Source organism: Aulonocara sp. 'chitande type north' Nkhata Bay, linkage group LG18 (genome assembly GCF_057382095.1).
Source record: "Aulonocara sp. 'chitande type north' Nkhata Bay isolate Kocher_YH1m ecotype deep benthic linkage group LG18, A_spYH_male_GT1.1, whole genome shotgun sequence".
Taxonomy (NCBI): domain Eukaryota; kingdom Metazoa; phylum Chordata; class Actinopteri; order Cichliformes; family Cichlidae; genus Aulonocara; species Aulonocara sp. 'chitande type north' Nkhata Bay.
The window spans coordinates 901,235-923,835 of record NC_141361.1 but is presented as its reverse complement, the minus strand read 5'-3'; the positions used below and the strand labels follow the sequence as shown (position 1 = coordinate 923,835).

The following is a 22,601-nucleotide window of genomic DNA, read 5'->3' as shown; positions in this document are numbered from 1 at the left end:
TCATTGTGAAGTTTGCGGACGACACTACAGTGGTGGGTCTTATCACCAACGGTGATGAGACGGCTTACAGGGAGGAGGTCAGCACCCTGACCCACTGGTGTCAAGACAACCATCTCACCCTCAACGTCGCAAAGACAAAGGAGTTGATAGTGGACTTCCGGAGGTGCAGAGAAGTACACACCCCCATCACCATCAACGGCGCTGCTGTGGAGAGAGTGAGCAGCTTCCGGTTCCTTGGAGTACATCTGGCTGAGGATCTTACGTGGTCAGTACACACAAACAAAACAGTGAAGAAGGCGCAGCAGCGCCTCTTCTTTCTCAGGAGACTGAAAAGATTCGGCATGAGCCCCCGCATCCTCAGGACCTTCTATCACTGTGCCATTGAGAGCATCCTCACTGGATGCATCACCACCTGGTATGGCAACAGCACCGCCTACAACCGCAAAGCTCTCCAGCGAGTAGTGCGGTGCTCTGAACGGATAATTGGAGGTGAGCTTCCCTCCCTCCAAGACATCTACAGGAAGCGGTGCCTGAGGAAAGCGGGGAGGATCATCAAGGACTCCAGTCACCCCAGCCATAAACTGTTCAGACTGCTTCCATCAGGAAGGAGGTTCTGCAGCATCCGGTCCCGTACCAGCAGACTGAGAGACAGCTTCTTCCACCAGGCCATCAGACTGCTGAACACGTCATAGACACCTCAGCTTCACTACTGGAACTTCAACATTATGCACTCCACACTGTACAGTAATGCCACTGTTTTGCACATATTCAACTCTGTATATTTTATATATTTTATTTATTGTTGACTCTATTTAATTTGTAAAATATGTGTATACACACACACACGTAGAAAAATATTTAATATACACATCCAGAAATGCATATACTATTATATATTGTACATATATTTATTAGTTTCAGATGTAGCCATTCTTGTATTTTGCACAACTCTGTTGCTTGTGAAGCTCGCACACAAGAATTTCACTCACATGTGCTGTACCAATGTACCTGCACATGTGATGTGACAATAAAAGTGATTTGATTTGATTTGGATGTAACATCCTGGACAGGGAGGAACGCTGGTTTGAGGGCGGAGTCAAGGAGGCTGTTTACGTGAAAAGGGAAAGACCATCTCTGAATGGAGGAGGGGCCTAAGGGTACATCTGTCACCATCTTACATGCTGTGATTGCAGCCATTCCCCAACTCTCTGTGAATGGGACTCATGGACACTGATCAGTGGTTGTTGATCAATGGTCATTACAATCTGCATATTGTGTGTATTTTTGATTTCTTATGTTAATGTTTAGTTTGCGTGATGTTGTCAGTTCGGTTATTTTGTATTTTTGATTACTTATGAAATAATGTTTTCTAGTTTTACTATTAGTTTGTCTTAGTTGAGTCTGAGTCTGGTTTATGTTTCTTGTGGGTCTCTGTGTTGTTTCCTGTCTTCTGTCTTGTCTGTCTTGTCTTTAACGTGTGAGTTATGTCCGTGCCTTCGTCCCACTTATCTGTTTCCAGTTACCTCTCCTTGTGTTCCTGTCATGTGTTTCATGTCTACATGCTGCTTTGTCTCGCCATGTTTCCTGTGTTAAACACTAACAAGGCTAAAGAGTGGTGCTGAGTGTGAAGCTGTCAGCAGGGGGAATAACACAGGGCTGTGAATGAGTCCTGTCACTGTGATCAGGCTCCTCCTTCTAATCCACCAACTTAGTGTTGATGAAGACTAAACAGAGAGATCACAGCTTCTTTATACTTGCTGTAGCTCACAGTTACTCTACACTGCAGATATGACGCCTCTGTTCATCTCAGTGCTGCTGGCTGCTATGTGCCTCGGTATGAACACAACTCTGTTTCTTTGATATCAACATTGACGTGATTCTTTAACAGCACACTGATACTGTTTGTTGGTGTTTTACAGAATGCAGAGCACAAAAAGACAACGTGCTGCAAGCAAAAGGAGAAGAGACTGCTGCTGCAGGAGGCACAGTGACACTTGACTGTCTCTATAACAGCAGCAGTTTATCAAATTATTATCTCTACTGGTACAAACAGGATGGAAACAACAGCCCCAAATTCATCCTGAGTCGCTTTAAAGTTGGTGAGGGGAAAAACGAGGCTGGAGACAGATTTTCCTCCACACTGGATTCCAGCATCAGATCAGTTCCTCTGAAGATCCAGAAGCTTCAGCTGTCTGACTCTGCTGTGTACTACTGTGCTCTGCAGCCCACAGTGACAGGAAACAGCAAAACTCTGTACAAAAACCTTTGGAGCAAAGACAACAGAATACTCCACAACATCCACTAGAGGGAGCCACACACTGTTAAACCTCTGATTCTTGTGTCATTGGACTGATGACAAAGACAACAGAGAAATGAAGCAGTAAAGATCAGAGACAGAGCTGCTGTGGAAGCACAGAACTGTTTGATTGGCTGATCCAATTAGTCCCATCACTTCTCTCTAGTCTAAAAGAAAAGTTGATGCAAACACAAAAATCACAGGACCCTGGAATGAAATGATATCAATGATACTGTCCTCTGTGCTCCAGGCCTGGTGCCTCAACAGAAGGATTGTAGACAGTAACTGCTCAGCGGACTTACAGGCCATTCCAATTAGGTGTAGGTGCTTCTGTCTACCTTGTGAGCTCACTGCAGCCATACTTACCATTGTTTACATCACCCCTGATGCTGAGGTGAGCTCAACACTCAATCACCTCCAACTTGTTATCAGCAGCGAGAGCACTCTGTTGTTGTCGGGGACTTTCATGAGGCATGTTTGAAATCTGCACTCCCCAAATTCCACCAACATGTTGAAGGTCCTACCAGGGGACAGGACCCTGGACCACGCTTGCAGAGCCACACCCCTCTCCCACCTGGGTGTCCTGGTCCTGCTCAGTGACCCAGTGTTTTATGTTGGTTACTATTAAGTCTTTTTGTCTTATTTTGAATCTCTAGTCTTTGGTTTCTGTCTGTGTTCCCTGTCAGACATATCCCCTTGTCAACTCCGTGTCTGTGTCGTTTCCTGTTTTACTTCTGTGTCCTACATCACTGCTCTGCTTTGTGTCCATTGTCTCGTTGTGTGTTCTAATCTTTGTGAGGAGAGAAACTGGAGAGAAGCTGCAGATGTCGGCCAGGACGTGCCCGTTGTCTCTGTGTGGATACAATCCAACAGGAAAGGACTGAAAGAAACAGCTGGAATCCAGATCTTCTTGACTTTATAGTCCCACATGTCAAAAATGTTCAGGGAACAAGACAAAACGTTCACTGTGCTGGCCTTGGTTGCTCCTCTGCTGTAACTTGCTCTGATTTCTACCTGTGGGCTCCGCGGGCCAAATCTAATCATTCCAAGAACCAGAGGCAGTGGCAGCTCCAAAAGGTCCCGGGTGCCTTCTTTTACACTTCTTTGCCGTTTTGCCTCCCCCACTCACTCCTCTGGACATGACAGCTTCTGAGATTACATCTGGTCTCATCCACTGTGACATCCGATCATTGCTGCTGACGTCTATCGACCGATGTCCAGCTTATCATCCTCTCTGAGTTTATTACATACAGGACTTAAAACAAAGCTTAAACTTTGAAATCACTTCATCTCATTTTCTTCTTTTTGATGTTTTACTTCACATAATTTGCCAAGAATTCAATCACACATGAAGGTTCAGTCAGATATGAATATTTTATGGACATAAATATGATTTAATTAATTAATTTATCATGAAGTCCGTCTCACATGAACAGATCTCTTTAATTCAGTTATGTAGGAACACTCTCTCACTCTTTCACTTCAGAACGATAAATCTAACTTTCTCTGAACACTACAGACCTCAGGACGCTCTGTGCTGTTTACATTGTTTTTGTTGCTCCCTCCTCAAACACATCTGGATAATGAGCAGAGTGAACATGTTTATGTGGTTCATAGTGATGCATGTCAGAGTTTACATGGATGAATGATGCTTGGATCTGTGAATACAATGTTGTACAGCAGTCCAGCTTCCTGTGGCTTAGTTCATCAGACTTTGGACCATTTCAGATCTTAAGCTCTCATTAGAGCTCTGAAACGCTGAACTGGACCCAGTTAAACATTAAAGCTTACAGTCCCAAAGTCTGATCACAGATTTGCTTTAGTCTGCAGCAAACAGATTCATTTTATTGTTTTTGTGTTTTTGTAATAGCTGCAATTCATCCATCCACACATCTTCTTCCACTTATCCGGGGCCGGGTGGCAGCGACAGCAGCCTAAGCAGAGAAGCCCAGACCTCCCCCAGCCAAGAGATACAGGCTACGTCCACACTAATGCGCTTTTGTTTTAAAACACATTGTTCACAGCCAATGTTCACATTTTGGACAGAGAGGACAGATGGTTTGAAAGAGGAGTGAAAGAAGCATCTATGTCCACTGTGAGCGACCATCTTTGAACAGAGGCGGGGCTTACGACACCAACTCTCTGCCATCTATAATCCAGTTTTGAGATCCTTCCCAGACGCCTTAACGCCCACTCACATCCTGGGCCATCTGACCTCAGGAAATCGCATGATAAGGTGGGGCCAGGTTTCACAATGAACACACCCGAAACTCTGGCTGATTGGGACCCACACCCAGTTTCCCACCTTGGGTCAGGTGATTAGAGGATCATCAGGGGGTCCTTTTGTCCCTCTGTGGGGGGAAACTCCCACTAGGTTTATATCTGGGACTCTCCACCATTTGACCTTAGAACTGAAGAAGCTTCTCGGATGAGAGGTGAAACGTCTTCAAGCAACTTAAAGAAGTCCAGACGCTTTTCTTTGCAAGCTCCTTTGACTACGATGACCTGGATGACTGAGAACCTTCACAGACATTTAAAACACATTGTTTTCTCTCCATTTTGGCCTCCTGTCCACACTGAGACGGCGTGTTCACTGATGGAAAACGCAGCGTTTTGAAAACGCTCTTGAAAACGGTGCTTTCACGCCGCAGTGTGGACAGTGAAAACGGAGACTTTCTAAAACGATGAGCCGCAGCACCAGTCCATCGGTCGATCTCCCGCTCTCTTCTCCCGTCACAAGTTACCATGGTGATGTAGCCAGGTAAAAAAGAACACGTGTGATGAAAACGTCTGACCTTTACAACAACATGTGTGACTTTTTTACATGTGCCGAAAAAACATTACGATGTCTGAAAGCTTCCCCGCATGTTTCACAACGATATGGTTTCTCGCCTGTGTGAATTCTTATGTGATCTCTTAAATGAGAGTGACATCTGAACCATTTCCCACACGTTTTGCATTGATATGGTTTCACACCTGTGTGAATTCTGGTGTGCGTCACTAAATTACGATTACTTCCAAACTTTTTCCCACATGTTTTACAAGTATATGGCTTCACATCGGAGTGCGTTCTTAGGTGCTTCTTCAAAAAGCTGCTGCATCTGAACATTTTTCCACACACTGTACAAGCGAACGGTCTCTCACCTGTGTGGATTGAATAATGATCCTTCATTTGATAATTAAACTTGAAGGTTTTTCCACAAACATCACATTTTAAAGACTTACTACTTTTATCAAAGTTACAGTGACTCTCTGACATAGCGGGATTTTCTGCATTGTTGTGACTTTTGTGTCTTTCTCTACTTGATCTTGAATCTGCGTTCTTGTTTCCTCCCAGATCTTGACTGTCAACTACAGCAAAGTTGTGAGTGAGGAGCTGCTCCCTGCCTGCTTCTGGTTCACTGTGCTCTCCTTCCTCAGCAGCAGTCACCATGAAGGTGTCCGTCTCCTCCTTCAGTCCCAGCTGCTCTCCCTCCTGACTGCTGCACAGTTCCTCCTGTTCCTCTTTAATCTGTGGAGCTTCTGGTTCCTCCTGGTCCACACTGGAGCTCCTCTCCTGGTTCCAGAGCTGCTGCTCAGGGAGAACCTCCTCCTCCTCCTCTTCCTCACAGACCTCCTGCTGTGGGACGTCTGGAGGGACAGAAGGAGATAAGAAAAAGAAAAATGTGGTAGAAAATCATCTGAGTAACTATTACTAATAAAGTATAATAATAAAGGAGAATGGCCACAAATTCAGGCTGCGAGAGTGAATTGTCCCACTCCAGAATAAAGCTCATCAACAGAGGGACATCAGCAGTAAGGGCAGAGCGAGGATGAACTACCAGCTGCTGTAGAAAGGCTGTAATAAATATCCTGCAATGAGCTGATAAATAACCGGTGAGGTCTCAATGGATCCTAATCTGTAAGATGAGGGTTAAAAACTGAGAAGCTGAATAATTCACTGAACTAAGTAAAAATAAGTTGCTGACAAACGTTACTAAATGGAAGCAGGTGCAACAAATCAAACGTGAGTTACATCCAACATTCTCCAGCATGTTTATAATCACATCACAGGAAACAGAACTTTTGACCTTCTCGATTCATCTCCATAATGTTCATAACTGCTGTGATCCTTTGTTCATTACGTGCTGCGGGCTTTTGGGTGGCTCTCAGCACATTCTAGCTTTAGCTTCAACCACTTTGCCTTTGTTAGCTTCTTTTAAATAACCATAGGTTTTTTTTATTAAGCATGTTTTCATGGACACGCCCTAATAGCTGAACTTAGGGGAAGTTTGCATCTTCACTCACAGTGAAAAGCTTCCAAGCTAACAGCATGTTAGCATGTGACAATTTGGCTAAACCACTGTCTATGGCCAACTGCAGCCCGCGGGCCATTTTTAATTGATTAATTAAATTTATAAATAGCATAGAATAAGGCCGCACTTCAACTTTTGCTTGAGTGTATTGCACTTCTTCGTTTTAACACCAGGGGAGCTGCTGTTGATCAAGGCAGTTGCTCCACCAAAAAGGACAATCACAGAAGAAATTTACCCCAAGTTACTAAACAGGTCAGAACCAAAGAAGCCAAAGGTAGAAAGTGAGTGCAGAAAATTTCAGACACGGTGGGAGAGTGAAGATTTCTTCAAAGAACTCAAGTGTGTCTGTTTGATCTGCACTGAGACTGTGGCAGTTATGAAAGAGGATAATGTACGACGTCATTATGAAGCCAAACATCAGGCCTGTGCATCCGACACTGGTGCTGAGCCAGAGCAGACATTAACTCTCCCGCAGGGTCAGCAGCAGTATTTATCTCGTGCTCGAAAGGTCCAGGAAAAGGCTCCGATAGCCGCTATGAGGTCGCCCAACTCATCGCGAGACATGGCGAGCCTTTTTCAGATGGAGACCTCATAAAACACGGCCTCGTTAAAGTCACCGAAATAATGTGGAAAAAGTGCAGAACTTCAACAACGTCAGCGTGTCCAGAAATCCAGTCGTGCGACGCACTGAAGACTCGTCAGCCAACATTAAACTGCACCTGTCTGACAAAGCTGTGCTTTTGATTTTGACTCCATCGCATGTGATGAGAGCACCGACGCCACAGACGCCGCACAGCTGCTAATTGTTGCTGGGAGTGGACGAGAGCACGAGCGCCTTAGGTGAGTAAAACTATATTCCACAGTACCCGTGTGTTAGGTGCAGGTACACATGCTTCAAATATCAGTAATGCGCATCGATTCTGTCACTACTCTGCTTTTGTGCACCACTTTCTTATCTGCGTTTTCCTTGTTAACACACAGAGCACACACCGCTGTGCACAGCGCACGCAGTCAGCTGATCTCATCTGATGCACATCTGCTCCTTGATCAAGTGACATTTGTCCGGGTTTTTGGCACGAGTGGCGTCGGATCAGCACCGCAGCTGGACGGCCCGATTTACAAACCCAGCGCAGCTGATACTCACCAGAATAATCTGCTAAAATGATGCACTCCTGTTATTAAGCCCAGTTCAGTCTGTTAATGTTGATAACTGTTTCAAACGGACGTTAACAGGTGCGTTGCTGAGCCTAATAACTTAAATAACAAGCTTTATTTATTGCTTTATTTATTGTTTTTTCTCTGTGCTGTAAATCTTCAGTCCAAGAAGAAATCTGAGGCTGCTGTGAAAACGAGCTACCAAAGCTTTTTCTGGATAAATCAACAAAGATCCGTTTATGGAAAGATGGGATGAAGGCAGTTTTGTCTTTAATTATATTCAACAATATAACATATTTGACCACTTTTAAGTGATTTTTCTAACTTGAATACAGTAAAGTTAAGGTTATATACCTCATTTCTAGTAACTGGCCCCGCCCCTCCTATATTTTTATGTATGTTGGCGTCAGTGAAAACGTTTGGACACGCCTGGTTTAGGGCTGTTGATATAACCATATATATCGGACGACGATATAAAAACATCTGTCGTTTGTTTCGTGGTGTCGTAAAATAAACGCCCATTAAGTTGATTTTTAATTATGATTTTAGTGTTTCAATAGTAACCAAGTGAAAAGTGATGGAAAACCACCATCAGAGTTCAACAGTGATTCAATATCAGACTCTAACGCTGTTCCAACAGAACTGCCTGATGTTGATTTAACATTGTTTCAATGGATATGTGCTCTCCCGTCATGTCCCCTCATGTAAAATGTGCTGTTCTTCTTTAAACACAAACGTAAGTAACAGCTGATTAACATTAAAAATCTTTGAATTCGAAGGAAACCTTTCCTCCGGGAGCAGAAACAACATGCTGACACATGTGAACAGCTGAAGGCTGCTGCAGCATTGATCAAATTAGGTTTTTAATATCGATTCTCTTCCAAACCCCAGCAGTCCAGTGTTGATTTTAGGGGTCTGCAAAAATAAAATAGCAGCGTTCTAACGTCTCACCTGCTTGTTTTTACTCAATAAGCAGCGTGAGCTGTGCATACATGTATACGATTTTTATTAAGAGAGATTAAGCTTGTGTTTCCTTCATGAAGCTTATTAGACATTATGAAACAGATCAAGTGCTCAAAATACCTTTTTCATACATCTTTTTTCTTAAAGAAATCTACTACGTCACGTGTAATTTCCATTGCAAATATTAATCACAGTTCAGCAGGGATGCAGTAAAAACTCTGTGTGATGTCATCAAGTACGCTGCTGCTCAGCTGTGGAATGATCGCGCTGTTTTCTCGCACTCTCGGGAAGTCCGGACTCCCGTGTGAACTTACGAAGTCTGGACTGGCTGCACGAGTATTGAGAAACGGCCCATGAGTAAAATTCCTCCCTCAGAGGGACACTCACCTGTCCTGTGCAGCTTGATTTGGGGTTTCCAGGTGATATCCAGCAGTCTGCGCTGACGCTCCATCTCTTCCTCGTACTGCACAGGATCATTATGAACTTCAGGCTCCTCCTTCAGTCCCAGCTGCTCTCCCTGCTGACTGCTGCACAGTTCCTCCTGTTCCTCTTTAATCTGTGGAGCTTCTGGTTCCTCCTGCTCCACACTGGAGCTCCTCTCCTGGTTCCAGAGCTGCTGCTCAGGGAGAACCTCCTCCTCCTCCTCCTCCTCACAGACCTGCTGCTGTGGGACGTCTGGAGGACAGAAGAAAGAAGTCACAACCACAGAAACATTAACAGGACTTTACAGCATGACTGCGTCGCTCGTGTGTGAGAGTAAAGCCGTCCAGTCAGCTGTAAGTCACTGATCTCAGATCTGCATTTATTCAGACGAACATCTGGAAGGTAAAGCCCCCTCAGCACAGCAGCAGCACCGCACTGCCACTACAGTTCATAAATTCAATATTAGGTGTCACTGTGCCGAGCTGCACATTAAACTCTGTGTCACTTCTTTCAGTCGCGTCCGTGACTCTGAACAACAACATGGTGGACTTTGTTGTTCTCACACGTGTGTAAATGTGACCACAGGAACCGTGCACGTGCTGTGTACCACTTTAGCTTTTATGTGACATCATCACAAAGGGCCCGGGCGACCACTCTGACGTCACTGATGGAGAAATAAAAAAGACGTATTGTTATGACGTTAACACTGAACTCTTTACAGCTCTGCAGAAGAAGAAAGGAAACCAAGGAAAAACCTTTTCAGGCTAGATTACTGAGTTTAGAAGGTGCACCTGAACGCACCATCAAACACACGTTTCACCGCCAAACAAAAAGTTTTTCAAACGATTCACAGGATTGAGTGATGGATCCAGGTCAGAGAAAAGCTCAAATCCAGGCTGATTTCAGCGCCTGCTGTTTGAATGCAGCGCAGCGCAGTCCTGTCCTCTGTTTGCTCTTTGTTAGCTCACATCTCCAAAAAGTCCTCACAATCAGAAACGTCCCGCAGAGCTGTGATCAGGATGCTCCCTCAGAGGGACACTCACCTGTCCTGTGCAGCTTGATTTGGGGTTTCCAGGTGATATCCAGCAGTCTGCGCTGACGGTCGATCTCTTCCTCGTACTGGACGATCGTTTTTTCAAACTCCAAGAATATTTGTTCAGCAGCAGCAGTTAGTCGCTCGTTGATGAACTCTCTCAGATACTGAACTGAAGGCATCGTTGCTGCCGCAGCTCACACACTCAGCTCACACAACAACACACCCGGGTCAGTGACGGTATTAGTGCCTTTCCTTTATTTACTTCCGCCTGTGTCACGCGGTGAGGTTCCGGCAGAGCACGAGTGTTGCCTTTAGTTCCTCTTCAAAGTGTCAGTTTGTTGCAGTAAATAAATAAAATGTTCTGAGCTGCCGTGAGAAGAGAAAACAGATCCATAAAGACCTCTGTGCAAGCTCCGTGTTTGGCTGTTTAACTTTCAACAGCAGCACGAAGCACAAACTATGCAGGATCTCCTGCAGACACACCAGCTGTCATCAGGATTTAACAGGAAACATCACATGAGAGCAAAAGCAGCTCCTCCTCCTGACTGCAGAAACCTGTCTGACTCCAGCTGTGAACATCAGACCACTCACAGCTAACTCCCAGTGAACATCACTTCCAACATTTCTCCTCTGGAAACATGGAAAAACTGTCTGTGATCTGGATCTTTGCAGCTCTCGTAGGTACGTATGTTTCTGACAGGAACACCTGAAATTCAAAGACATGTTTACAGCGTTACAGATCCAGTTTGGATTTTCTTTGAGCTCACTGTGTTTTTCCAATGATGGACATGTGACTGTGGAACAGAGCTGTAAATATAACATGTTGTTTCATCAGCAGGTAACAGCTTGGAAGATGATATTACTGCCAGCAGTGCTGAAGTGTTTTCATCAGAGGGCCGTACAGTTACTGTGTCCTGTAACTATTCAGTTCAAGCTGATAATCTCCAGTGGTATCGACAGGATCCTGGATCAGCTCCTCAGTTCCTTCTCCTCATCACTGATACGAGTGAGCCGAGTGTGCTGAGAGCAACCCCCCCAAACCCTCGACTGACTGCTGCACTGAACAAGGAGAGAAATCGAGTCAATCTGGAGATCTCCTCTGCTGCAGTGTCTGACTCTGCTGTGTACTACTGTGCTCTGCAGCCCACAGTGACAGGAAACAGCAAAACTCTGTACAAAAACCTTTGGAGCAAACAGAATACTCCACAACATCCACTAGAGGGAGCCACACACTGTTAAACCTCTGATTCTTGTGTCATTGGACTGATGACAAAGACAACAGAAACGTGACGATCCAGTTCTGGGACCAGGAGTTGCAGTTTTAACAGTCTTCCACACCAGCTTATTGTGGTTTTTTTTTTATATTTTTAAAACATTTTTTTCCAAAATTTAAAACAAACACAAACCCCAAAACAAACAAAAACAAACAACCATGCACTTCACAAAAACCACAGGTACCAAAAGCTACCAAAACATCAAACCTACTTCCAGTGGCCGCTGCACTTTAAATGGGAGTAGCTCAGACGTCAGAGAACATCCAAAAATTACAAGTTCAGGCTGTGCAGGCTTCATATCTGCCTCAGAATACCAGTCAAACATTTTAGAACAAAAGTCATGGAACAACGGACCTTCTGCCAGTCTACACCTGTCACACATTGGGGAGATAGAAGGATAAATGTTGTGCAGTCTGGCCTTAGAACAGTGTAACCGGTGGAGGATTTTAACTGAATTAACTGGTGTCTGCTGTTTATAGAGCAGGAGTGGATTTTAGACAGACACTTACTCCGCATAGATTCAGGCACCTTCATCCCCGATTTATTCTCCCAAGCCTGCCTAATCCCAGCTGTATGCACCACAACAGAATTACCAAATAACTGTACAATTTTGGTGATATGATGTCTGGAATCAGGTCTTGAGTATTTTGTAGATGCCATGTTCTGACGGTAGAGTTGCAGAATCTTTAAACTTGGACTGGATGTAATGCCTGACCTGCAGATATCTATATAAATGTGAATGTGGCAGATTATATTTCCCTTTTAGTTGACAAAAGAAGAAAATGTGTTATCAACATACAAATCCTCAATAGACACTAAACCCTTTTCTCTCCAGTCATGATACGTCTTCTCTTGCCAAGGAGGCATAAAATCATGATTAAAACACATCTGTACAGGTGTGTCTGGCAGTTCCAGAAATCTTCTCCTCTGATTCAAGATTCTAACGGTTTGTTTTAATTAAAATATTAGCAGCTCAGGAGTAATGTCTGAAAATTGGCAGGCTCAGCCCTGCGTCTCTCTTGGATTTCTGCCCTCTTGCCATTCCAAATATAGGACGTTGGCAGCTAATTCATGACCTTCCATGCGGTTCTGTAAGTCAGTCTGTACGGATAGCACCGACTGGAACTTGGCCTCAAAAGCATCAAACCGTTCATCAGGTCTCTCCAGGATTGATTCAGATGTTGTCTTACATATTTCCTGGCACATGTCCTACATTTCAATCTTGTCATCTGTGGTGACAACTTTAGGCTCAGCCAAAGCCCTGCTAGCGCAGCTATCATTAGCACCAAGCTCGCTAACATTAGTGCTGCTAATGTATCTGTCGATGGTCTTATTCTCGCCCAGGTTCAAGGCTTTCTTCAGCAGTTTGAGATGTGCAGGGCAACGATTAAGCCAAAGGAACCAGTTGATTATTTAAGCTCCTGAATGGTTTTATCTTGTGTTGTATGGAGAGCTCAAACCCACGCGTCTACATCATACACATGTGCACTAGCCTTCCAACCAGCTTATTAATCTACCAGCGACCCAGACAGAGTTTTCATTCATTTTAAAGCCTGAAAGCTGTTTTATTTGCTATCATCTATCGTCCACCTGGGCCTTACACAGAGTTTCCATTGATGGAAGGACTCGACCAAACTGGAGCAGGGCCAAGCGATGGGTTTGGTGACTCACCCCCAGTTGCCACAGATGCGTCCCCAGTAGGGTGTGGTCCACGAGGGCTGTGTGGTCACCAGCCATTGGACCAGCCATTGAGAGTCACAGCACATAAATGTGTTGGAGCTGCAAGCTGTGGTCCTGCCATGGTCACAGCAGCCTACATGAAGAGCCGGGGGGCCTAGGCTCCCCCCTCCTCTCCAGGATGGCTACCAGGCTGTGGCAGTGGGATCACCTCCTGTTCCACTCACTGAGAGCAGTTCATGTTCCAGGGCCATTGAATATGGCATCGAGTTCTGGAGACACAGAGACACAAAAAGAAAACTGATGATGATAAACTCTGGACTCATGTTTTAAAATCAGTTTTGCTTCACAGAAACTCAGGAGGTTGTGAGTAGAGCAGGTCCACAGTTTGATCAAAGTAATGTTTGATTCATTTTAGTATCACTGCATTTATAACTGTTGAATGATTGTGGCTGAGCTGGGTGCTTAGTTAAAGTGTGTGCTGTAGAACATAAAGGATCATTCCCAAGCAGTGAAAGCAGCTAAAAAACGATCCAACAACTAAAACTGGTCCATTCAGAAAAGAGCTGCTGTTAAAAAAGTGCTTCTGCTGGTGTTCTTGTGGTCAGCAAGCTAACTAATGAAGCTCTGCAATGTGAAAGTGTTATTCACAAGCACACAAAAGCTGCTCTCTAAAACCTTCAACACCAAACAGTGTGAACTTTCCATTTAAATGAAGCAAGAAGAACTGTTTTTAAGGATGACTGGGACATAAAGTTTACCAGGACAGCAGATACAGCACTTATTTTTCACTGAACAATGAAGGAGGCAGCTTTCTTCTGGCAGTTCAGGAACAAACTGCAAGAAGTCTACACTGACCTTTCACCCTTCAGTAAAGGCTCAAACTTGTGTAGAACTATTGCACATTTCTGAGGAGGAAGAGGAAGTGAGAGAAGTGAGACTCAAAGAGGAGACAGAGGGCGACATCATCCAGTAGGCGGGGCTCTCCTTCTGCACTGTGTTCAACCATTGTGTCAATAATAAGTGCTGCTGTGAAGAGAACAATTCTCAGACTGAATGTTGAACATCAGCTAGTTTCTCCTGTTGATTTAAACCTTGTTGTACAGATGGAACATTGGCTGTGGATTATTCTTGCTGCTCTTTTCTTTGGTGAGATACAAACATCAACATGTTTCCTCTGCTTAAATAAATGTGTGAGTCTGATTAATGGTGAGTTTTTAATCATGTTTATTGATCCATCTCTTCCTCTGCATGTTCTGTTCTTCCTCAGAGTGTAAAGGAGAAGACAAAGTGATCCAGGAACAAGGAGATGTCATTGCTGCTGAAGGAGACACAGTTACACTTGACTGTAGATATGAAACTAGTGATACAAGCCCGACTTTGTTCTGGTACAAACAGAAAATGAACGGCTCGCCAAAACATTTACTTCGACGTTTTTTTTTATCAGCAGATAATTCTGAAGCAAAGGACAGATTTGATGCCGAAGTCGACAAGAAAGAAAAATCAGTTCCTCTGAAGATCCAGAAGCTTCAGCTGTCTGACTCTGCTGTGTACTACTGTGCTCTGCAGCCCACAGTGACAGGAAACAGCAAAACTCTGTACAAAAACCTTTGGAGCAAAGACAACAGAATACTCCACAACATCCACTAGAGGGAGCCACACACTGTTAAACCTCTGTAGCTGTAATTCACTTGTTAAAGGAGAGATTGTTCATATAAATGAATCATCCACCATCGTTGTCCTCGCTCTTCACTGCAGTTTCTAAAAACCTTCCTCAAAATGATCAGATGTGCAGATCACAGCCTGATGTTAGCAGACCTGTTAGTGACACTTTAAACATCAAAGCAGGACGTTTAATCTTCATCCATCATTTTTTGCTTCCCAGATATTTTATTCCCACAGATGTTTCATGAATATAAGAAGATCGTCTCGTTAGAGCCCAAATGTGGTGAAATTCTCATGTTTCAACAGTAAACAAAGGTAATAATACACAATGCAGTGGTATGGTTTCTTCCTTATGTACGTTCAACCCATAGCAGAGATGATCGCTGTCACCTTGGTCTGTCATGCATTTGAGCAGTTTTTAGCTCATTTAGAAAACAAGATTTGTGAAATGATTATTTCCTGATGATCGTTTGTAAATCTGAAACAGTTTCTCTGAAAACAAACAGAAACCAAGCTGCTTTCCTTTGATGTGTTTTGACTTGTTTTGAAGATTTGAAATCAGACATAAACAAATAAATCATACGTCTGTAGGGGAATATGAATATAATAAGATGGTGATTTCTGGATGTGCTCCTGAGCTCATGCTCTGATTTTAATGCTGTCTGAAGATCACAGACGTCCAAATAAATTTCTCCAGATTCTCTGAATCATTTGATGAGATCATCTTCTGTAGATGACGAGATATTCACAGTGAGGAAAATTAATCACGTTATAGATGCTCGTTTCTGCTGATTGGTGAACAGAGAAACTCTAAGATTCTTCTTTGTACTCGATCATGTGACTGACCAGCTGACAGTTAACCTGGTTAGCTGCTGCATGTTCCTGTCAGCTGTTGTTAGCACCACTTACTTTGTTGAGCTGTCCTGTTGCGATGTTGTGTTTCCATCAAATTCACAATGAGCTCATATTTTTCTTAAAATGGTTCATTTTCTTATTTTAAACTTTGATATGTTTGTGACTAAAACATGATCATAGTATTCTCATTTATTCACATTATTTGAATGGAGCTCAAACAGATGCAGCTCACAGATGTAACAGAGTCACTAGTACACAGTGTTTGCTGGGTGACAGACTGCTAACCTGTCACAGAGCAAACACTTCTCCATCCAACCTGTGACTGATGTTCTGCTTTTTCACTTTCAGATCGTCTCTTGGTTGAGGAAAAATAAAACACTATTTTTTAATGTTAGCTGAGTTTGGTGTTGAGAATCTCACACATGTATTTTTCTTCATAGTTATGTAGGATGCCTGAAATATGAACCTCAGTGAAGAGTTCATGGGTCACAAGCTTTAGATCAAAGTGGGAGCACATGTTATGTTTGGCTATTGATGGTTTCAGAAGAATAATTATCAGTTATGTCACCATGGCAACAAAGAAGGACATCATTATTTACGAGGAAGTATATGTGCACAATACCCCGAGTTATGCTCGTAGTATTCACTTCTTTTCCAGCCTCTTTTCACTATCATTGTAGTTTTAGATGAATACATTTATCACTTGTTCCTGAAGCGACGGTTCCATTAGTCTGTGTTTATCCTCAGACCTGCTGTGCTTTCCTCTGCACTGTTGTATCTGGCTCGACTCATGCAGGAAAAGTTTAGAAGACACACAATCAGAGGAAGCTCTACAACACAAAGGTAACATTAATGTGGGGCTAAGACTGCGTTTTTAAACTCTTACTCCACTGAGGTGTATTTCAGATGAAAAGTCTAAGGAGCTTGGAAAGAAAAGAAAAAGAAAAGACGACGTTTCACCTCCAACAAAATTCTTCAGTTCTGGGGTCAAATGGTGGAGAGTCCCAGATTTAAACCCTGAGAGGGACAATGCACCCGCTGATGATCTTCTACCTGATCACACGAGCCAAGGTGTGAAGACGGTTGTAGGTCACAATCAGCCAGGGTTTCGGGTGAGCTCATTGTGAAACCTGGCCCCGCCCTATCATGTGATAGGGTGGAGCCAGATCTCACAACTGCGTTATAGATGACAGACAGTTGGTGTGGTAAGCCCCGCCCTCTGTTCAAAGATGGTCGTTCACAGTGGACATAGATGTATTTCAGATGAGAACAAGCAGACTGATAGAGTTTAAAATGCTCCCTGATTTGTGTGACAGACACACTGTGGTGAGAGGAGAGTACTCGAGTACAGCTGTGGACCTGAACAACACATGCAGGTACTGTGCTGAGGTGCTGGCTGGGATTGGTGTCGTATATGTTGTAGAGGCGCGGCATGCACACAGGATCCAGGTGTGACTCATTCGTCTTACGTTGCTTTTACAAACATGTCGTGTGAACTGTGTCTGTGGGAGATTTCACTTTGAACTGTTTTCATTGTGACTGTCTGAAATATCAAAGAGGGCAGTTTCAGTTTGTAACACATCGTGCGACTTTATTTGGAGTCTGTCCTGTGCTGCGTGCAGATTGCTTTTCATTTCTGAGTATTTCCATCTTTAATGCATTCAGTTCTCAGTTTGCTTGTTGTCAGTTGTAACAGTCACAATGGTGTGGTATCTCTTTAAGACAACCCAAGTCGAGGGTTAATGTTGTCATCAGTATGCGCCTCTGCCCTCTCTGTGATTGTGTGGACATGTGCTTGCACGCTAGTGCACGAGGAGGGACGGATTTTATGTTTTACCTCTCCAGACACCTTTGTTTGCAACGTTATGTGTTGTACGAACACTCTGCACTATGTTTGTTAAGCTGCAGCCGTTCATATGGTTGACGAAGAGAAGGTGTATTAAAGGACACTCTGTGGAATTCCCACTGCCGGTGTGAGTGTGTATTCTTTTGACTAGCCTGCTAAGTGTTTTGCCGCCTCCTCTCAACCACTAAACACAACCTGACGTTACAAGCTGCAAACAGTTCAGTTCATTGTAAAACAAACAAGCTTAAAACAGAAAAAGAGAGGAAGAAAGTTAAGATGTTCTGTTCTAAATCTGTTGTTTCTACAAACTAAAGTGAGAAATGTAGGAAAACACATGGTGAATAGTTTTTAATTACTGTACCAACCCTTTTTAGTTTTGTAAATATTGGCTATATTGAAAGGTCTTATTTTATTCTTACTTTGTTTTGGAAATTTATTTGAGAATTAGGCTGTCCAATTAAGATAGATTTTGTGTTGTAAAGATCTGGATGGAGAATTTTTTTTTTATTCTTTATTTCTATTTTTCAGTTTTATTTTGCAAGACTTGGTGAATTGTCTTGGTGACTCGGCCTACCCTTTTGAGTTTTGTTAATATTGGCAGTAGTGAGAAGTATTATTGTTGGGTTTGAATATATTCGATATAGGCCATCCAATTTAGGTAAATGTCATGTTTTTAGTTGTAATAACCTGATGAGGAATATTTTATTTTTTGTTGTTTTATTTTTCAGTGTTCCCCCTGAGGAATTGCAACGTTGACGTGGTCAGGGGGGTTTGTGTGGCTCAGTGACCCTAAGAGCTAGATCAGCAGAAGCTTATCCTTCAGGTGGGACACCCAGGTTAGTCAGGTCTTATTGTAGAGGCCTGACAAAGTGCAATCCAATTACATGACAAAAACAGTTATCCAGAGCACCACACCACTGCCACCCCTTTCCTGCCTCCGTTGCCACCACGTGCCCCCTTTACATTTCTGTCTGCCCCCTCATGTATGCCTGTCTAGAACCAGCTCATAGATGGTTTTCATGTCCATGATGTCTCTGCTGGTTATGTTCATGTCCTTCCTGTCAGAAGTATCATTACTGAAACAATCATTCAGGCTGGGAGTCGGGATTAAGCCGAGGTAGAACCAACTACAGTTTTGTTGCTCCTCTATTGTTGACATTACGGCACGTGTTAGTCATGCAGAAACACGTATGTGGCGTGGGTGTGGTCTCTGGCCAGCTGCAGAGGAGGGGTGACGCAGTGAGCTCCTGGGGCGGCGTAGGGGCGGGGTGAACAGGTGTGCTGGGATCTGACAGTGATTGTGTCTCTTTATATGTTGGCAGTGACAGTCGGAGGAGGGAAGCGGACGTGACAGCAGAGAGAGAGCGGGAGTGTCTGTGTCCCAGTAAAAACCACAGATCCCCCGCTGCACCGCGAGGCCTAGACTGTGATTTCAGAATCATCAGAATCAGAATCGTGTTTATTGGCCAAGTATATGTGCAGACACATACAGGGAATTTGGTTCCGGTAGATGGTGGCTCTCAAGCACAGCACACACACACACACACACACACACACACACACACACACACACACACACACACACACAGTCATTATATTAATGCTGCTATCCTGTATATATTGTACATACTATTGTTTGAGTACTTACGATTGTTTTTTTGTACTTTTTATATTTTACATTTATATTTATTATTGAAACTTGCACCAAGGGAGTGGCACTCCAATTTCATTGTACTCTGTACAATGACAATAAAGGCTATTCTATTCTACACACACACACAGTTTTCTGATCTGGAATCAGTGAGGTTAGCCTGCTGCGTTTAAATGAACCTCTTGTGTTGTGGTTTAATTACACAAGTCATATCATGATTCCTATGTTGTGCTGTAAGCAGAGGCCCAGGGCCCGCTCACAGGTACCTGTGACAGGTGTTACACAGAGAACACATAACAACTCCTGTGATTACAAATCACTTTCTTTGAGCTGCTTTTCATCCTCGGATTAAAATCTTTCAGAGAAACTCTTTTCCTTCTTTCTTTTCTCAAAAAGAGGAAAAGAGAATGATGATGAAAGGGTCAGAGAGGATAACAAAATATATAAATGATAAAAACATCAAATAAAACTGAGCTTTCTCAGGTAAACACACACACTCTGTTGTTATTTTCCACTGTTGTTGTTGTGTTTCTGTTTCTTGGCTCTCAGCTCGCGGCACATCTCTTGGTACTCTGACGTGTTCTTTGAGTACAGGTTTCCGCCCTTCAGCCAGTCCATGATGCTGTTCTTCTCCTCCTCATTCAGGACTCCTTTCTTGTAGTAACCTTCCACCAGCAGCTTGTCTCCAACATTGTGGTAGAGCTGCGTTGCGTCTCTGGACATATTTGAGATGTTCAGCGAGGGGATTCCTGCAGAGTTCACACAGCGAGCAGAGAGAGGCGGGGTTTACTCACTGAACAGGAAACGGTGACGCATCGCACTATATCTGTTACTGTGACCACTGAGGCGAGGACACTCATTAACACAGTGTGAGTCCGTGTGCTCGTACAGTGAGGTTTGTGTATTTGTTGATTAGCTTGTGTTACTGATTCCTGGTTAAGTGATCCTTCTACATGGTGCTTCACGTGTTCCTGCACTAATAATTAATAACCTGTGTGTGATCCTGTGAGTGGCTGTGAAACCAATGTAACCAGCACTCTGTGACTCTGTGCATTAAACTGCTGAAAGACTTTGACTGCAGTGTTTCATCATTTCATGAAAAACGCGAGTTCATTTTTATACACAGATCTTTCTTTGTGTTGTTTCTATGGTGACAAACGCCCTCATCTTTGCTCATTGTCTCATCAGTAACCTGGTATGTAACAGCACATAGTACTTCTATCTCTACAGGCTTGTTTGTAGCGTACCTGCATCCTCTCTGAGAGAATTGGATGTGACTGGATTGGCTGCCAGCAGCGACATCTTCACCAGTTTTTCCCCGTCTCCAGAAATAAGAATCTCCTCAAGCTTCTCACTGGAACAGAAGCACGTTAGCTATCCAAAGAAAACTCTGAGTTTAGCTCCACGACGAACAGATTTGTTCTCACCTGATTATACGAGACTCTTTTCTGTTGCGCCAGGTCAGGCCTGCCTCGTGGTGCGGCTTCAGAACCTCTCTGCACAGCCCGCGGTCTCCGTTTTTATCCAACAGGGCAAAGACGTTGGGGCTTTTGTTCTTCAGGTCCTCTCTTAACTTTACGTTCTCAGGGTCCTGCAACCTTTTAAGGGCATTCTGAAAGACACATTTAGGTGGGACGTGGTCGGCTTCCACCGCCAACCTGTTTTCACCACATTCTCTTTGTTTTGAGGTTTGCCTCCGGATTCTGTACACACTGTTGGCAAGAAACACATTCAGAATACGATTTAATGTGTGTTACCAATAAATGTGAAGTTCGATCTGCTGGTCGTTGCGGTCACACATTAAATACTTACTCAGCGTGCGCTCCAACCAAACCCAGATGTTGTTCTTCGATATCTCGTAATTCCTCTGGACTCAAACCTTTCTTGCTCATGTCGCCCAAGATGCTGTTGAAATCGTCTACGGCTTTTTTTCGTGCCTTTTGAGTTCCTCCACATATGTAATATCTTACAGGAGAATTACAGGTTTCTTCATATCCTTTCTGCAGCTTCAGAGCTCCTGCGTATTTGGGTAGGTTTTGCTGAAGCTGAGTGCAGATAAAACATGACATAAGATGAATTACCTTCCAACATCTCCTGTGCAGACTATGAATAACACAAAGGCTACACCTTCTGTAAAAAGGTAAAACGTTGATTGGGTCCATAATCGCACAGGCCTCCAGAGGCCAAGTCAGGGTGGGCTAAGCCTGTAGAGGTGGCCACAGAGATTGTGTTTGATGAGTCCAAGACGGCTCAAGACAAATTAGAGTTTTGTGTTTCCCAGTTTGCAATTTCTGAGAAAAAACCTTGTGTTTACTTGCATATGCAATCAGTGACTTAGTGTTGCACTAGCCAGCCATAAAGAGTGAGACTGGCCTTAGTGTTTTCCCATTTGAACGAACTAAACCAGATCATTGTGCACCACCTCTGGTTTGTACAACAGCCAAGCAAGTTACTAAGGAGTCTGTTAAATCTGCTCCTGAGCTTGTACTCCCAGCGACTTTTTCACGCAATTCAATTTTATTTATATAGCGCCAAATCACAACAGCAGTCGCCTCAAGGCACTTTATATTGTACAGTAGACCCTACAATAATACATACAGAGAAAAACCCAACAATCATATGACCCCCTATGAGCATGAATCAGTGCAGAGAGGTCTGTTAACACATAGTGAGAGAGAAAGATGACTGGAAAGGAAAAACTCAATGCATCATGGGAATCCCCCGGCAGCCTACGTCTATTGCAGCATAACTAAGGGAGGATTCAGGGTCACCTGGTCCAGCCCTAACTATATGCTTTAGCAAAAAGGAAAGTTTTAAGCCTAATCTTGAAAGTAGAGATAGTGTCTGTCTCCTGAATCCAAACTGGAAGCTGGTTCCACAGAAGAGGGGCCTGAAAACTGAAGGCTCTGCCTCCCATTCTACAGGGTGGGCCATTTATATGGATACACCGTAATAACACGGGAATGGTTGGTGATATTAAGTCCTGTTTGTGGCACGTTAGTATATGTGAGGGGGCAAACTCCTCAAGATGGGTGGTGACCATGGTGGCCATTTAGAAGTCGGCCATCTTGGATACAACTTTTGTTTTTTCAATAGGAAGAGGGCCATGTGACACATCAAACTTATTGGTAATGTCACAAGAACAACAATGGTGTGCTTGGTTTCAACGTAACTTTATTCTTTCATGAGTTATTTACAAGTTTCTCTTTGTTCACAGCCATTGACATGTCGAAGAGATTAACACGTGAGGAGCGGAGCGAAATTGTGTTGATATCTGGTGAACGCAGTAACCGGGTCATTGCAGCAGATTTCAATGCAAGACACCCTACGAGACCACCCATCTCCCATGCTACAGTTAGCAAACTGCTTGCTAAGTTTCGTGAAACTGGTTCAGTGTTGGATTTGTCAAAATGTGGACGCAAGAAAACTGTCACTAATGAAGAAACATCAGAGGCTGTCCTAGCT

General features: G+C 43.6%; 2 protein-coding genes across 2 annotated transcripts in view; both read right to left on the bottom strand.

Annotated features, from left to right (window-relative positions):
* Positions 1 to 2,316: 2,316 nt before the first annotated feature.
* LOC147307543 (uncharacterized) lies at positions 2,317 to 10,388 on the bottom strand. Its single transcript, XM_086271818.1, has 3 exons — positions 10,176 to 10,388; positions 9,097 to 9,384; positions 2,317 to 5,926 (listed from the first exon to the last, which is right to left on the bottom strand). Exons 1-3 carry the CDS (start codon positions 10,345 to 10,347, stop codon positions 5,094 to 5,096), a joined length of 1,293 nt encoding a protein of 430 aa, XP_086127944.1. The 5' UTR covers positions 10,348 to 10,388; the 3' UTR covers positions 2,317 to 5,093.
* A 6,487-nt stretch (positions 10,389 to 16,875) lies between these two features.
* LOC147307542 (uncharacterized) overlaps positions 16,876 to 22,601 on the bottom strand; it is a 39,924-nt gene continuing 34,198 nt past the window's right edge. The window contains exons 7-10 of the mRNA XM_086271648.1: positions 20,949 to 21,181; positions 20,564 to 20,848; positions 20,384 to 20,490; positions 16,876 to 19,885 (exon numbers count right to left, since the gene is read on the bottom strand). Coding sequence (XP_086127774.1) covers positions 19,641 to 19,885; positions 20,384 to 20,490; positions 20,564 to 20,848; positions 20,949 to 21,181 — 870 coding nt within the window. The 3' untranslated portion in view covers positions 16,876 to 19,640. The remainder of the gene's footprint in view (positions 19,886 to 20,383; positions 20,491 to 20,563; positions 20,849 to 20,948; positions 21,182 to 22,601) is intronic.